The sequence below is a fragment of the Rattus norvegicus genome, chromosome 2, assembly GCF_036323735.1.
Source record: "Rattus norvegicus strain BN/NHsdMcwi chromosome 2, GRCr8, whole genome shotgun sequence".
Classification (NCBI taxonomy): domain Eukaryota; kingdom Metazoa; phylum Chordata; class Mammalia; order Rodentia; family Muridae; genus Rattus; species Rattus norvegicus.
Genome location: NC_086020.1, coordinates 79,990,394 through 80,007,845, shown reverse-complemented (window position 1 = coordinate 80,007,845; position 17,452 = coordinate 79,990,394). Strand labels below are relative to the sequence as shown.

At 47.1% G+C, this 17,452-nt stretch overlaps 1 protein-coding gene across 4 annotated transcripts in view; it reads right to left on the bottom strand.

Moving 5' to 3' along the window:
- Window positions 1-17,452, bottom strand: part of Ankh (ANKH inorganic pyrophosphate transport regulator) — a 127,873-nt gene that overhangs the window by 3,377 nt on the left and 107,044 nt on the right. For all 4 annotated transcript variants that reach the window (XM_063281148.1, NM_053714.2, XM_063281149.1 and 1 more), the window contains exons 9-10: window positions 825-954; window positions 74-197 (exon numbers count right to left, since the gene is read on the bottom strand). In XM_063281148.1, the coding sequence (XP_063137218.1) occupies window positions 74-197; window positions 825-954 (254 nt within the window). The remainder of the gene's footprint in view (window positions 1-73; window positions 198-824; window positions 955-17,452) is intronic.

The window sequence follows — 17,452 nt, the reverse complement described above, 5'->3', positions numbered from 1 at the left end:
TGTGTGTGTGTGTGTGTGTGTGTGTGTGTGTGTGTGTGTGTATGCATGTATGCCAAATGCCGGGAACACATACCCCAGGTAAGGCAGAACCACAAGGCTGGTGATGAGGACGATGATCCGCAGCACGGAGCTGGGTGCCAGAACAAAGGTTTTCTTAAGTGTCATCAACCATCCAGTGAGATGAGCTCTCACAGTCACTGTGAAGAGAAGGGTGTGTAAGCTGTGTGGCCTGCTTCCACTCTGCTCATCTACCCTTTGCTGCTGGCCCAGGATAGCAACTCTGAACACTAACTATGGCTTCAGGAACTCTAGCCTGTCTGGGACCCAGGGCTGGTCATTTGTCTCCCTGTGGTTGCTGATCCCTACTTTGGAGGCTAACTGGGGTCAGGCCCCATACCTACCCGGCTCCCTGCCTCCCCAGTCCTGTGTCTAGCAGGCCAGCTGCGGGCAGGTGCTTTGCTACACCATAATAACTGCCATTCTGGGGGCCTGGCTGTTCCCCATGATGACCTTTCCCCTACCTGCTATTCTTTCCCCAAGTCTACCTCTGACCACCTTCCTCTAGAGGGAAGGCTTTGAGAAAAGAGGCTGGGCAAGCACAACAGCTGGGACCAGAAGCCATCACTCTTCTGTTGTCTGTGGGAGTAGTGGAGAAATGAGAGTGGGCCTGTCCTATTTCCCACCATGCCTACTGAGTCAACCTTGACCACCTTACCCACTGGCATTTCCTTTCTTGCTCATGTCATGGTGCCACTGCTCACTTGGTGTGTCCCTACTTGATGTACACTGACAGTGGACATCATATTTCCCACTCTGTTCCTTACCTGGCACTGGGAAGAAGGAGAAGATACGCAGAGGAATGACACAGAGTTCTGCAAAGGCGAAGTCCACTCCAATGATGTCTATCAAAATCTTCTCAGAGACGTTGGGGGTCCAGAACATTACAAAACAGAGCTGCAGGGTGGGGCAGGACAACAGTGAACCAGATTGGGAAAAAAGGGCATAAGAGACATGACATGTTAAACATGCTCACTGGGTGTCACCAGCACCTCAGGTTTGCAGCCACACATCCCTGCCTTGCTCTCATTTGCCAGTGTCTGGTGGGGACTGGTGGTGGCATTGGTCCATGTGCTGCACTTGTGCCAGAGGAATAGCCAGTGTGGCAACCCACTGTAGATGGCATCTGAATAAGTAACTGGACTAGGGAAGGAGACCATCTTGCTTTCACTGAGGCATAGCTAGGGTCTTTCATAGCTTGCTCCATCAGTTCTGGGCAGACATCTGTTAATACGGCTTTTACAGCCTTAGCAAAATAACCTGAAAGCATTTGGATGATTTATGCCACCCAGACATGTAGTTATATGCAGCTTGCTAATTTTTGATGTTGGGACGGCAAGGGAAGTAACAGCAGTCACAGAACCATGGGTAAATATGAACGCTTAGCAGACTCTAGAAACTGAAACCTTAATGTGACAGAAATGCAGAACTCAACTTCTGCTTCCTTTCCCCCAGTTAGGAAGTGGGGGAGTACAGCCCATGGAGGTCTGGCTAAAATCTGCCTGTAAGCAGTTCATACACTGCACCCCTGACAGCTTGGGATTGTGTCCCTTAAGCTATCATCAGATTCATCTCTGGATAAGGAAAACTGGTGCCTGGCAAGGCTGAGGACAGAATTGTGGGGACTCCAGGCAGGGGGACATGTTCCTTTCCTGAAAACACAGGAAAACAGCTGAGTCCCAGATGTTAGAGCCAAAGAAGGATCTGGAATTCCTGAAAGTTCAGGCTCCCCAAGAAGCTTTCTAACCAGTGAGACTCGTATAAGTGACATATCTTAGTCCTGTGTTAACACTGACAGCTGCCAGTGCCCTACTTATAAACATGAACTCACCACCAGTGGCCCCCAGACTTCCACAACAGCCTCCAGGTCAAAACCAAAGAACTTACGACAATGCAGAAAGAAGAAAAAACCTGTCTGTCATGCTGACATTCCGGACAGACGGGTGACGAGACTATTCATGAATCAAGAACAGAACAGAACTGTTCCAGAGACTCATGGAACAAGAAAGCCACGGATCAGGAGGATGAACATAGGCCTGAGAAGGGCATTAGCTGACATGGGGTCAGAAGTCAGCCGCGTGACAGAGCTGACTAATAAAGGTAGGAGAATGAGACTAGATTCTGATAGATAGCAAGTGTTCCAAAAAGAGGGAGCAGTAAAACTTTCAGAGCTGAAAGGAAGTTCAAGATGGAAAGGCTACCTTCAGGAGGTAGACAGTGCAGGCAGAGCTGGCAAAAGACCTCCAACAGGATTCAGGGAAGTTGACTTCTCCCCTAGAATTCTCAACCAGACCCACTGAGCGATATTTAAAAGAAAGGCCTTTTCACTGCTCAAGGCCTTGAGACGGTTGCCTTCTGCGTTGTTACTTGTCTTAGCTCCAACAAAATACCTGACCAGGGCCCCTTAAGGGTGGGTTCTTTTCGTTGGGTTTGACGGCACAGACCATCACTGGGGATGGCATAGGAAGAGTGTGAGGCAGCTGATCCAGTCAGGATCCAGTCATGCTCACGCTCAGCTTGCTTTCTCCTTTGTCATTCAGCCAGGGACCCCTCAGCCCACAGAATGATGGCCTACCCTAAATGTGTGTTATCTCACCTCAACTATGTAGACAATCCCTCACAGGCATATGCTGAGGTTTCCCTTCCCATGGAGTCTACATTATGCCACGTTGACAATATTAACTGTCACACCCTTCGTACACACTTTTCCAGAATGTACCATCTGCTAAATCAGGAGAGTCAGGGAAAGAAAGAGAAAAACACTTTGACAGGAAAATGGGGGAAACTCTCAGGGGAACTCCAGGGAAAGAGGAACAGGAGCAAGGCAATAATCCCAGGCAGGATGTGTGAGGTGCACAGGCTAGCAAGTTATAGGGCAGGTGAAACAAGAAACCTGCTGTGTCTGGATGCATTACAAGAGACTTCCACAAATATACAACATAGAACTAAACAAGGGCTAAGAACTTGGAAGGCTAAGAAAATGATAATTATTAGTTGTTAAGGCGGGAAAGTGGATATGACATTTAATGGCTGTTTAAATATTAAGACTTGGCTATTATAATTCATCCAAAGAATTTCTCATAGTATCATAGTTCACCAGTTATAGTCCACCCAAAGGAGAAATGGGTTTAGGGTGGGGGTGGGGTGACATGCCTCTAGAAAAGAAGACGGGGCTGGAAAGGGAATGGATGGGGCAGTAGGTTGAGACATGCTAGTTGCGAACAATCCTAACAGAACCAACTTTAAACTTGTTGATTTTACAAGCCTTAATTTAAAAATGTAATGATATAACTTCAGAGAGCAATGTTCAAAACATGCCATTTCTAGCAAATATTTATCTCCTTTTCCTAAAATACAAGCAAGTCTTGTCTAAAATAAAACTGAATATATATTGGAGAAGGAGTTGCCGTCATGTGAAAATACAGAACCAAAATAAAGCATCATTTGCACTTGGGTAATTTAAGTTTCATGGGATTAGCCTGGCCACAATGAGACATTAAAAAAACAAAACAAAAGCCACCACCACCAAAGCCTTAGCAGATCAAGCAGAAGTGTTTGACTTTCCACATTCGATAGGCTTTTCCCGTGGGTTGTCAGCATCTGGTCTGTAGCAGTAAGCACTACTCAGTAGTCACACCGCTCACCATAGGGATTCATACCATTCCGACTCCCTGGGATCTAGAAACTTGGAGCTTGGGAACTTTATTAGAAATTGCTGCCGTGTCTGGGCCGTAGACACAAGTAATATCACACAATTTAAAACCAGCAATGGGGAAAGGTGGCAGGCCACTTGTCCATGTTATTCAGGTAATAACTTCCAAATAGCACTGGGTATGGTGCTGGAGACAATTTATCCCCGGTCTATGTCACCTTCCCGCATCAGATCAAAGATTCCCTCCATCAGTGCTGCTTCATGTTAGGCCCTAAACACTTCCCACAGCAGTGAAGTCATAAACCACCCCTCAAGTCTACCACGGATGTGTGCATTGATCCCTCCTAGATGAGCCGTTCAGTGTTTCCTTAGTGGGTAGAATGTGTCACAGGAGCCATATTCTGCACAAAACTCAGACTCCCCAGAGAATTGTTACTGTGCTTTTTTATTTTTTCAGTCAGAGTTGACCTGAACATGAGACAATGCCTCAAATACAAGTTGCAAGCTCTCTGGGCTTTGCAAAATCATTGTAAAGTGGCTTTTAAATCACAATACACCAAAGAAAAGGAGGGTGTAATTGCATGTCAGATACATGGTAGAAGCATGCTTGTGCAGCAAGTGAGTCAGGTAATTCTTCCCTGTGGCCTTCCCATGTAGACGATGCTGACCTTGAATCCCTTGCTGCCTTGTAAGCAGCGATCTCCCTAGGGGAGGGCAGTTACTAGGCGGGCAGATCAGAGCATGACCTAGGTGTTATTCGTGCACATGCAGGGTCTAGTTCTTTGTATTTTTAGGAATACTGAAGTTAAAAGTCATTGTTCCAGCTAGCAGAAGGCCATCAAAGAACAGGAACCCTACATTTGGGAAGCCTCTTTCTCCCTTTCTCTGAAGTCTCTGAAGCCGGGAACTTCAAGCTTCTAGTAAGAAAATGGTGTTTTGCTTTTCAACCAGTCTTCCACAAGGGAATATCTGCTGCACTCTTCGAAGGGGCCATGTAAACAACTCAGAAGCAGAGAGTGTTTGCTAAAAGCTAGGACACCAACCTGCAGGTCAGATTTCATGCTCTAGCATGATAATTAGACCCAGTGTTTCAGAACACAAGAACAGGGAGCTCACTCAACAAGGGGTATTTTAGGAAATGTCCTACCAAGTTCAACCAGCGTAGTCGTAACTCAGAACATGCCCTCCTGGTTGACCATGACACGCTGTGCTCATCAAATATTTGCACAGGCCAGTGACATTGACTTTTCCAAACCAGAATGAAAACCTAATGAACTCCTGACAACAGACATGATTTTTGCCCTGGAGTAGCTGCAGGGTTGGGTTCTCTTCTGTAGTGTTTGCTGTCAATATCATCTCATTAGGACGGAGTTTTCAAAATGGAATAGCCCAACCCGTGCCCAGCCTCGGGTTGTGTATTGTCTGACCAAAAGACCCAGAGCTCCTTAGAGAAATAACTCAGTCTATGACTAGAGCTTAGAATAAGACGATCATCATCCTGGAAGATCTACGGTGCTAGGAAGTGAGGAAGTGCCCAGAACGCAAAACAATAGGACTGGAGTCCCCAGTAGCCAAGATAGGAATGTGAGCAGCTTAGTAAAATAGCTTTGCTATGACCTCAAGCATAAGGTGAGCATCTAAAGCCCATGCTGATAGAAACGAGTAAGGGGCAGTGGGGACTAACTTGGGAGGAATCCTAGACAGCCCCTTAACAGTTCTCTGGTGGAACACACCTTCCAGCCCATTCGGGTGGACTGACCAAGGACAAACCATGTCACTGCACACACAGAGAGGGAGAGCTGCCAAACATCATTACTGGGCCAAGTGATCAAGGTCAACAGTGGGGAAGTCTGGGTAATGGAGTTTAAGAGGCCAGCTGTTCCCTTAGCATGTCAATTCAGAGAACACAAAGCCAGGATAAGAGAGGTGCATCCCTTGATGGGTGTCTTCAGGGTTCTGCTCTTTAGACAGTATTGCTTAGTGATATGGCTTTTGAATTTCCCCAAGCCAATGGTTCTACTTTTGAGGAAGTCACAAAGTTTTCTCCATGGCCCAATAATTAGGATTAGCAATGAAGGAGAGATTCTGATCTTTGGAAGTTAGAAAAAATAAAAATGTCCTGGAGTGAATTACCTGGTCCAGCTGGGCATGGTGGCACCCACTTTTAGTCACAGTGCTCAGGAGGCAGGTGTGAATCTCTGAGTTCAAGGCCAGCCTGGTCTACAGAGCAAGTTCCAGGATACCCAAAGCTATACAGAGAAACTCTGTCTTGAAAACAAACAACAACAAACCTGAACCAAGGCATCACTGTTATCTAGAGCATTTACCAGATATGTAGTGCAGGGTGCAGTGGGGTTGAAATCTCCCACTGTGAGGACCGTGCTTACATATACAGATCTGGTGTCACGGTGACTAGGTGTTTCCTGTAGCCAGAAGAGTTCAGCCCGCCTGGGGTGAATTCTTACCACTCATTCTAAATATTTTGCTTCTGGGCAAGAAGGCCTCATCTTCTAGATGAAACCTTGCCCTTTGCAGGACCACTGTGAGCACCACCCTCCTTAGACATATCTGTGTGCAGAGTTGGGACTGGTCCACACAGCCACAGTGTTTAACTGAGCAAGGAGATCAACGTGAAAGTGTAGCCAAGGACCTCTGTGCAGCTCGCTACCCTTGACTCGTCAGTGTCTGCTGCTATGTTCCTATGGCTTCCTGGGGGTCCAACTAACATCATAGTGGACTCATCTAGATACAAGTGAGACTGGGATTGATTTCATTTCCCTGTTCATATTTATCCAGTTTCCACAAAGCATATTGATGAGAATGGGTGATAGAATTTGGCTAGGCAGTTAAAGATAGGAAAGACCCTAAATAAAAGTAACCAGTTTCTTTCTTAGCCTCTTAGCTAGAGATGCCAGGAAAAGGAATGTCTACACCAAAAATGCCTTTGGTTCTGTCATGACCAAAGGTGTGAGAAGGCAGTAAGGGGTCTGTATTTCCTTATCTCTTTCCCCTAAGGGACTATTCTTTCCAGGAAAGCACACTAAAGTCAGGAGTGAAGCTTCAAGGCACTGGACTGACCAGCTCTACCCACCTCCATCCACCATATCCATAGCTATGTGGCTGGTGGTCCTCCTTCCCAGGATCCTCCCCGCACAGCTCTGCTGCCTCCCTCGCTTTAGCTCCCTATGATAAACGCCTTCTTCCTAAAATCACCCCATGTGCTCTGTGAACTTCATTGCTCTAATTCACGGGACAAGGGCTGGGCTTCTCATCTTAAACTACACAGAGCAAAAGCTAAAAGGTGCTCCCTCAAGTTCAAAGACATCCTGATACTCCCATGTCCATCTCCCCCGCCCCTGTTAGAAACAGTTTTAAATACAACATGCTCCTGTTTACGTCCGTGCAGGGGGGAAAAGTGGGTCTTCATGTATGTTTTGTCAGGGACATGAGGAGTCATGTTTGGGAGGGAGCAGACATCAAAGGAGGCTAAAGGCTCAACTCAACAGCCAGTGTCCTATGTGCTCATCTCAGCTAAGAAGGAGGAAGCCAGCTATCTTCCAGTGTGGAAGTGCCGGGTGACAACAGTGTGTGAAAGTCAATGCCATGACTGGCTGCAGCACATCACTGTCAGAGTGACGGGAGCAAGGCTGGAGCGAGCCATCTCTAAAGGGGATTTATGAAAAGCCACAAGAGACAGCATCTGAAAGGGCGGTGGGAGAAGGTGGCTTCGGTAAGCACCCCGCTGGGAAAGAGAAGGATAGGACATAGGGAGGAAGACCCCAGGAGGAAGGATCACTGACAGCAACATATGGTGGGCAGATCAACCTGGCAAAAATCTCAGCCTGTGGAAAATAACGCCCGATTATATACATCACGGAGTAAAGAGGTCTTGCTTGGTTTTCTCTGCTGAAGCACTAGAAAAATCACATGGTAAGACTCTGACGTGGCATCTGATATTCTCCACTGGGCCTGCCGGCAAACACAGCCATTACACAGTTATTGTGAATAATCAGCCAAGGAGTTGATGCTACCATTTCCTTTTATAGTGTATCCACATGAAAATAAGCATTTTCAGATGTAGTTTTATGATACCTCGCTTTCTACAGAGTAAGGAGACAAAATCATCCCTCTGACTGAGGTCTGATGAAATGGTCAAGAACTCATTCTTCTTGAGAGCCCTGTTGTCATTTCTTCTGTGACCCCAGATTCCTGACAAGTCATAAAAAACCGCTTGGAAGAAAGATGACATTTCAAACAGCAGGGGGTGCCAAGCACCAACCAGAGCGGGAACTGGGTGTCACAGGCCTGCCAGCTCCACAAGGAGTATCTACAGAACGCTTGATTCCAGGTCTTAGCAGATCTGAAGGATGTCTAGAAAGTTCCACATGCTAGCTTCAGTGTAGTTTTTCAGTAAATTCAGAATTTGGAACTTAGGGGATGGGGCGTAACGAATACATTCAGTTGAATGAGAGTTCTGTGGATGGGAGGAGGTAGTGCAACCACAGGAATATACCTCACTGTAAATCGCAGTGGGCAAGACGGTAATTTTGTATGATGCATATTTTACTAGGACTAATACGTTTTCAAAGGGGGCTGAAGAGAGAGGACCAGAGGTCAGATAACCAGTGCCCATCTATGATTCTGTGAAGACTTGTTGACAACCTAGAGTCTCAGCCTTTGGGAGCAAAGACAAGGGATCTCTTGTGAAAGCTGGCTGACTAGACTGGTTGGGACTGGCCAGCTCCAGGTTCAGCAAAAGATCATACCTCAAAAAAAATAAAGTAGCCTGTTGTGGTAGCACACACCTTTAAGCCCAGCACTCAGGAGGCACAGGCAATGACTCTTTGAGGCCAGTCTGAACTGCCAAGAGAATCCCACAACTACCAGGGCTATAGAAAGAGACCCAATCACTCAAACAAAACAAAACAGAAAAGCAAAGCCAAAGACCAAAGAAATGAACAAGAACTTTTGGGGGCTAGAGAGTTGACTTAATGGTTAAAAACACTGGCTGCTCTTCCAAAAGAGCCAAGTTCAATTCCCAGCACCCACACGGTAGCTCTCAACTATCTGTGAGTCCAGTCCCATGGGATCTGGTGCCATCTTCTGGCCTCTGAGGGCACTGCATACACGTGATGTACCGTAATATATTCAGGCAAATACCAACACACATAAAACAAAAATAATAAAATAACCTAAAAAGTAAAGTGGAGCAAGACACTTAATGTCAACCTCAGCATGAACACACACGCATAACATGTCTGCATACACCTGTGACCCCACACATACAAGCACACATGTATAAATGCCACCAAATTTTGAGAAAAAGGAAAAAATTATAACAACGCAACATGCTTGAAGATCTGTTTTTTCAAAGCACATGTGGATATGTACAGTCTACTATGAGGAAGGTTTGGAGACCAATTTTTATAGCTTAAATGCTTCTGAGTCTCTCCAACCAATCAGGCAAACTCTCGAATCTGCAAGGGATGCCGAATTAACAAGCTAGACCCTGACAGCTTCCAGAGAGAACCAACCAGGCGGGGAGAGAGACAGTTCTGTGGGAACAAACTCTGAGCAGTTTGTTACCTCAGGCCAAGAACTTTCCATGTTATTTCACATAGTCCCTATACCACAGATCCTCTACGACAGGGACCCCTAACAGGCCCTCTCCCTATGTCCAGGATGCCCTAAGGCACTGCAAAGAACCCCACCCTGTGCTTTGGTATCAGAAAGCTTCGGCCTCTGTTCATTTACCTTCTCTCCCATTCCTTCCCCTACACACAAGGGAGTCATTTTCTTCTGCAGGACAACGGAACAGTGAGGCAGCAGGCTCCACCTCATGGTGCGGGGGAGGGGCCACGGCAGAAACAAAGGCTGACACAGCAGCCTTTGTCCCAGACAAAGGGTCAGCATGGCACCAAGGCTAGGACCAGGCTGAGTGACAGCTGCACGGGAGGGTAGTTTAGCAACAGGGAGGAAGACTGGGTCATTCACAGGAACTCAACAGCTGATCAACAGCAAAGCCGCCACCAGAACAGAATCACCGATAGTGTTTTTTCAACAACTTGGGTGTTGACATTTTCTAGTGTATGGGGTCTCAGGAGAAGAAACAAGCTGTACTAAATAGCAGCTTCCCTGGAATAATGGGCAGGGGATTATTATAATTTTATTTATTTATTTTTTATTATTAATAACAGCAGGTGGTCCTGCTGTGGCCAGCAGGTGGCACACATTACCTGTTAAACAAGAGTAGCAGACAAAATGGGAGTCAAGTGAGGAGCCCTTGAATCACACCAAGCCGCTCTGAGAGGGGGAAACGGAAGACATGAGATACCTTGCAGACCCCGATTCCGGCTTTAGACCCCTAAAGATCCCAGCTGGGCATTTTTGATTCAGTGCCTCTTTATCAACCAGTGGTAGGTGGCTCTCCTAGGGAACAGACATGATGAATACCAGCATGTAGGTGACCTTGCTGCCTTTCAAAGGTGGAGGCAAATTGGGTGTGCAAAGGCAGAGCTTTGAATCCACTAAGCCCACCAGTACTGGATGACACAAGCCTATCAGCATTGGAAGTGATCTATGACTCAAAAGAGGGATCAACTGTCAAAGGGAGACCTGCGCAAAGATTCCCCTTTTGACTAAGACCTTCAGAAATTCAAATTCCTCCTCCGCAGGTCTGGGTGGCCTCGGCTGGGATGGCACTCAGACATCAGGGCCGACAGGCCAACTAGCTGTGGAGTGAGCACAGGCCTGGGATGACAAAAAAGACTACAGGGTCTCAGCAAGTGCCCGGCTACCCTCTCCTCTCCAGAGGCTCCAATATCTGTTCACCATAAACTGTTCTGGCTGTGGCCTCCTGCAGTAGCAGCCTGTACCAGATTAGGGCACAGCACTGCCTTAAAGCCCCAACGAGCACACAGACTGCATGAAAGGGTCTGAAGCCTCACCAGACAGGAGGGATGCGGAACATTCTGTGATAATTAGATGTTCGGAGGCTCAGATCATGCTGCCAACTTGCTGAAAGATTCCCAAGTGACAGCCTAGGCAACGCCAGAGGCAGGAGTCCAGTAGGATCCCAAAGGAGGCTTCCAGGAGGGGCTGGCTAAACTGCCCAGGTTGTGGCTGCTTGGATCTTGCTGGGCTTGGGCTTATTCTGGTGCCCCACGGCTAATTTATAAACACCTGCAGCCTTAAGTTAGTGACTTGGTCGGGTCAGACCTGTTTATAACTTGTGTTTCATTTTCTTACAAGAGTGACAAGGGAAAAGAAGAAAACACCATGGGCTGAAGGGCTGTTCTTTCACATTCTCCTGACATTTATGTGGTCCTCACAGAGGGTCCTGTGTGACATCGTGAACATGTAAGAAACATCAATATGAGCCTTGACTATCAGACTACAAAATGTATCTTTAGGACAATGAACGTGAATCTTTGTATTTACCTCGTCTTGTAAGACTTTATGCAAATGTTCAATCCTCCTCACCCAGTAAAATGTTTGTTTACATAAAAACTCTACACTAGGAATTTGACAGTCACAGTGACCCTTATCCCTTTGAGCAGTGACTCTCTTCCCCATTCCTCTTTCCTGGGCACAATTCTTTCCACACTAGCCAAATGAACAAGATTGTGAGATTGGACCTATCAGCCAATGGGAGAAAGGCTCAGCCACCACCTAACCAGCCAATGGGGAAAGGCACAGCCATCACCTGACCAGCCAATGGGGAAAGGCACAGCCATCACCTGACCAGCCAATGGGAAAGGCTCAGCCACCACCTGAGTTAGTATGCACTTCCTGTCTCAGTGTGCTTTCTTCCCAAGCACTCCTTGACCAAGAGTGAAGTTTGCCTTCATTTGGAGTAGTTAGTTCTTTCTTTGTGACCCTAAGTTTATTTCTAACAATGCGGGATCCATTACCCTCTTCCCTTTCACAGTGGCTACCCTTTGTCCACAAGGAACCTGCCCCAGGACTCTTGATGTATGAAACTGTGCACAGTACCAGATCCTATGAACACTTTTCCCTGTGCCTCTACACCCAACACCGTACGATATATAAACACAAACAGCAGGCAAGTAACAACTCCTAAACTTAACTACACAGTGTATTCCAGCAACACACGACACGATTTATGTCCCAATGGTCTCTCTCACACCGTCTCAGTGAAGTGTGCTCACCATGTCATGGTGATGCCTAAACTCAGGACAGGTCTCATCTTCCTGCCTGCCTTCCTTTCTCTCTAGAGAATCCTACTTCCAGACACACCCAGGGGTGTGCTTTAATAACCACCCAGATGTTTCTCAAGCCACTGAAACTGACAAGATTATCCCTGACAGTGACTAACATGCGTCTAATGCATGCACAGCAGCAACACTGGACAAAGGGTAGATTCATGTCCTGGGCAGGAATGAACAAGATGGCACGGGATTTCACTGTGCTACTCAGAACTGTACTTACAAACTTTCTGGAACTTTCCATATCACTTTTTTTGGGCTGTGGTTGACCACAGGTAACTAAAACCACAGAAGGAAAATATGTGGCTAAAGAGGGACTACTGTACTTTATTTTTCTCTAAAGTACCTGTTAGTACCTGTAGTTGGAGGTAAGAGGACCACCCAGAGATAATATGCACCCCTTAATCCCCTCAAGTAGTAAATAGACGTTCTCTGGTAACAGGTGGGATTCAGTGAAGGACTGTGAAGCAAGTTTATCTGAACGGATCCGGAATGCTTCAGGTTCTTGCTGAGGGCCAATGCACTCTTCAGGGGTCAGTTAGGATCCCTCTCCACACAGAAGGAAGGGCCTCTGGCAAGCGGGTTTTCTTGTCATTTGCCCCATATGCTGTTTTCTAGTACTGTCATTCTTTGGGGGCTCAGAAGCGATGACACGATCCCCAAGAATGATTCTGTGGTACTGTTCTGACCTCGTAATTGAGTCTGAACAATTGGCCCATCTGATCCAGAGCTCTTAAAACAGAACCATGGAACAAAGCCCAGGGGAACTCCCTCCCCAGCCTGGATTCTAAGAGCAGTTGCACGGGGTCATGCTGAGGCCCTGGGAGCTCAAGCCAGACACCCTGTCTGCTGACCCAAGACAGTGCCGATTACTTCATAATGTTCCTAACCAAGGGATCTCTCACTTCAGCAAAGGTTCCCAGAGGCAACTTAGCATGGCCCAGACACTCTGGGCCTGTATTCGGGCTGGTTTTACCCTAAGCAGCTGAGGATGAGCTGACTTTCTGACCCTCTCTGTTTCTACCTCTGCAGTGCTAGAGTTCCAGGCATGTGCCACCATGCCTAGTTTATGTAGTGCAGGGGTGTGGCTCTGTGTGACTGGGGAAGCATCCCACCAAGTAACCACATCTCTAGCCCTGCATTTCCTGGTTTCTGTGTAGACAGGCTGGCTTCAAGCTCACGAGGAGATCTGTCTGGTTCTGCACCACCATGCCCAGCAAGATAATATTCCAAAAAATTTAGATGCATTCTATTTTGCTGGACCCTCACCTGCTCTGAGCAAGGAAATCAATCTGTTTCAGGCTTCCAAGGTGAGGAGAAAAGCTCTTACAAGAGCAGCCACTGAACCAGAAGCCTTGACACAAGACAAGCCAGGCACCACACCCTGCAGTCTCTCTGACAGTTCTTGGGGCTTCAGTGGGGTTGGACTCAGCCCCACTAGAGCTGAGAGCTTCTTCCTAACACTGTACTCTCATCAGCCTGGGTTTGGTTTTTGCATTTAAATTGCTCTAACAAAATATTTTTTGTCATGGCCACAGAACATCTTCAGGCATGCTTCCTGGAAGTATATTATCTTCCTGCTTCTTGCTCTGTGACAACTCAAGTGATTCCTGGTTTAGGTACTTCTCTCTATGATTATTCTGGTCTTCAGCATTAAAGTGAGGGTACAACAGAGCCTGCACAGGGGACTTGGTAGGTAGTGCTATGCCTTGGTGGCTGATGTATTGAAATGTAATCTCCATTGAGAGGTTTAACGTGGGTGGATATATAATCTGAACAGTGTTTCAGGTGGGGCTTTAAGGAGCTGATTAGTTACAGTGGACCCTGCTTGGAGAAAGACCAGACCCAAGCATAAATGTACTTCTAGCCTCCTGCCATTTGAGGACCCTGACCATAGAATCCCAAGCCCAAATAAGTCTCTTTTCATTAGAACTTATTAAATTTATGGACCATGTTATTAGCAATTGGACAAGTTACAATACATTTTTGTAAGTGTCAAGGTATCATAGGATTTCCAAGGACCCAGTAGAAGTACACTAAGTATTCAGTTAACCAAAAGAACAAAGCCAAGCAGTTTCCTAAATTGAATATTGGTGACTGTTGCTCTCAGATTTACACAAACCGAGACACAATGGAGCCAAGACACAATGGAGCTCTCAAGGGCAGTCAGAGTGCCTCCTGCAAACTGAGTGTAGTCCCTGTAAAGGCAGAGCCACCTGCAGTCTTAGCTAAGGGTCAAAGACGCCTCATGTAACTGAAGAGGTAGAGGGCTGAACTGTGGAGCTCTGATGAGTCAACCTCGTGGCCTCAGGTGACCACGAAAGGATTGCTTTCTCTTAGGAATATCAGTAGGTTACATTGCCAGGGTTACAGTGACTGAAGGTTTACATTTGGATGTCTTAGAGCAATAGGAAGGGAGAGGGGCCCAGGTATAAGAATGGAGTCAGGATGGGTGATGCCAGGCCTCCCTACAGCAGAAGAACCCATGGTAACACCAAAGGCTTCTTGTGTCTGTATCCAAATGTTCCCTTTTATAAGAATACCAGCCACACTGGATTCGGGGCCAAGCTTGCCATAGAACCTGAACCCCATTTCCAAATAAGGTGGCCTTTTTGGGACTGGGGTTAACATTACAACATCTGAACAGACGCAAGTCAACCTATGGCAAACAGAAGAGAAAATTCCAGGTGTGTTCCTGGTCTCCCTCCTTTCTATTAACTCAGAAAGTTAACAGAACGCCTAAAGTTCAAGAAAGCAACCTATCTAATACAGGTTCCTGCTTCAAGTCCTTGCCTTCACCAGGGCTCAGGCAGATCAGAGTGACATGATTCTAATGTCCTTTTGTGTGTGTGTGTGTGTGTGTGTGTGTGTGTGTGCGCGTGTGTGTGCAGCCGGGAGTGTATGTGCAGACACACAGCAGTAGTTGACGGACACGGTCTCTCATCACTCTCGACCTCTGCATTCTCCTCTCTGAACCCAGAGTGGCCCATTTGGCTACACTAGAGAGCTCCCCCACCTCTCCTCCTGCACTCCAGTGTGAGCAGCTGTGCATGGCTTTCACGTGGGTGAGATCAACCTTTGCTCTTCATGACTGTGTGGCAAAGCCCTTTAGCCACTGAGCCCTCTCCCTACCCCCTATTTTAACTTCTCGCTGAAGAACCAGACCCTCAATTCCAACAGATCCTGATCGCAGATGTCCCTGGATCTATATGCCATCCTTCTCCGTCTGCCTTAGGTGGCAGCTACACGCTCGGCCCATACCTGCCTTCTTCCCTGAGCGGCTCTGGCTAGTTGAAGCCGAGGGCTCGGTTCCTATGTGAACAATGGGATGCAGTGTGGAGGCCTGGCAGTCCTCCAACCTTGGCATGACCCAAGTGCCTTTTCAACCCTACTGAGAGCTGCATTCCACACTTGCATTCTTAACACGGGTCAGCTCACCAAAACCAACCTTAGCCAAAAACATTATGTCTAATTTACTGGTTTCTAAATTATACATCTTTATAAGTTCTTCTGAAGCTCACAGCCTGTACTGGAAAGGCTCACAGTGTCCCAGGGAGTAAGGGAGAGCTCCTGGGTTTGGGGCTCCTCACCCTGTATTATAGACACCTGCACCTCTGTCATTCTGTCTTTCTGTGGCAACCTCCCGTCTCTGACAGTCGACCCTTCCTCCATCTGTCTATCAGTTTGTCTCCTGTCCATGCTCCTTGATTTCTCAGTGTCTGAGTTCAGGGGATGTTGGGATGGCTGCAGAGGCTGTCCCCAGAAGTGCCTCACTGGCCCCACCTGCCAAGATCCATTTGGATGGCTGCCTCTTTCTACTGTGTACAAAGGGGTTAGAGGGCCTCTGAGTTAGCCAAATCCATGTTTTGCATAGATTTGTTTCCACTTCTCCTGGGGAAGGGGGCCCCATTCTTGGCGCCAGCTCCCCCAAACTAAAGCAGTGGGGAATCTAAGAGGAGAAATGCCCAGTGCTCTTAAAGGGCCCTTTGTGAGCTCAAATGGAAGCCGGTCCACTGTTAGCAGCCGAAGCTCTTAGAGCTCCACTTCACCATGATTTGTTGGGTCGGAAAGAGTTCAAGGGAGAAGGGATCCCCAGACAAGGTTTGAGTTAGTAAGAAAACCCTGTAAATTTAGCAGCCTGACTTACTGGCTTTTATTGAGCTGGCCTAGGTTCTGGAAACAGGTGCTCTGTCACCTTTTTGTGATACTTCTGCCACTCTACGTGAGCAACTTTTATTTCAGCCCTAAATCTAGAGCCCAGCAGGAAGTATGACAAGCTTCTGGGCAAGTGTATGGTAGAGCCTTGTGGGCACGCATGTGCTGGCTGCATGGGCATGTGTGCAGTAGGGATTTTCAGCTCACCAGTTCCTTCTCCAGCCAGAGAAGTCTCCTCACTGCCTGGTCCAGACCACCCTCTCCTCATGCTCACAACACCGTCTATTGAGACAAACAGCCTTCTAGGACACACTGGTTGTCACAGGACTTAACAGTCACAAAAGTAAAAGCAACTGTGGCTCTACAGGAAGGTTCTGGCAAAGTGGCCACTGCTCATGGCTACCTATTCTTTGAGTTTGGATCCTTATCTGGACAGCTCTGGTTTGCACTTCAGCCTCTCCTGTATGGCTACGGTACAGCACCCCCACAGGCAACCATCCTTTGACACAGTTCCTGTGAATTTTTGTCCTCTTTTCTTGTGGGGGATCCAGTCAACGTGCTAACCCCAGTCTACTCCCCCCTTGCTCTTAGGGGCTAATTATCTGGCGATCTACTCCTTTGAACTGGATCTTTGAGACCCACCAAAGATTCCAAACCTGCCTTTTATCTCACTGGATCAGGTGGTTTGCAGACGAGGCTGCTTTCCCATGAAGCATGATCTGAAGGATAAGCAGCATCAGATGCTAACATGTTACAACAGCAAATACTGTTTCCCTGCCTCACACTCCTCCTGAGTTCACTTCCTCACGAGGAGCATATGCCTTGGTGAAAGGTGGCAGCCGACTGATTGATTCAAGGGTTATCATGGATGGGTAACGTAGCCCCTAGGTTACGTACACTTGCTTGTGAATGGCTGAGGGTAAGAGGACCAGTAGATGTGCAAGAATTAATGTGTGGTGTGATATTACAAGGTATTAAATATGTACACACACTGACAGTCAAAGGTTTGGTTTAGAAAAATCTAGTTTCACATTTTCTATAAAAATTTTCACATAGAAAATTTAGCATCAATTCCTCCAGCCAAGGTGTTGGATCAATAGACTCCATTGAGCCACAGATTCACATACTGTAGCGTTTAATGCTGAAGAAACTCTGTGCTCGAGCAGAGTCACATCCTCTCGTCTGGGGACTGGGGAAGCTAATGGGACAGAGTTCAGGCAGCTGAGCTCTGGCAGGGCAATAGCAATAGCAGGGCTATTGCTGGGCAAGTGGGTGAATCACTTATTCTAAGTTGCTTCTTTTTCCAAAATTAAAGTCTTTTAAATCTTCATCTCCAAATCCCCTTCCCATAAGGGCTTCC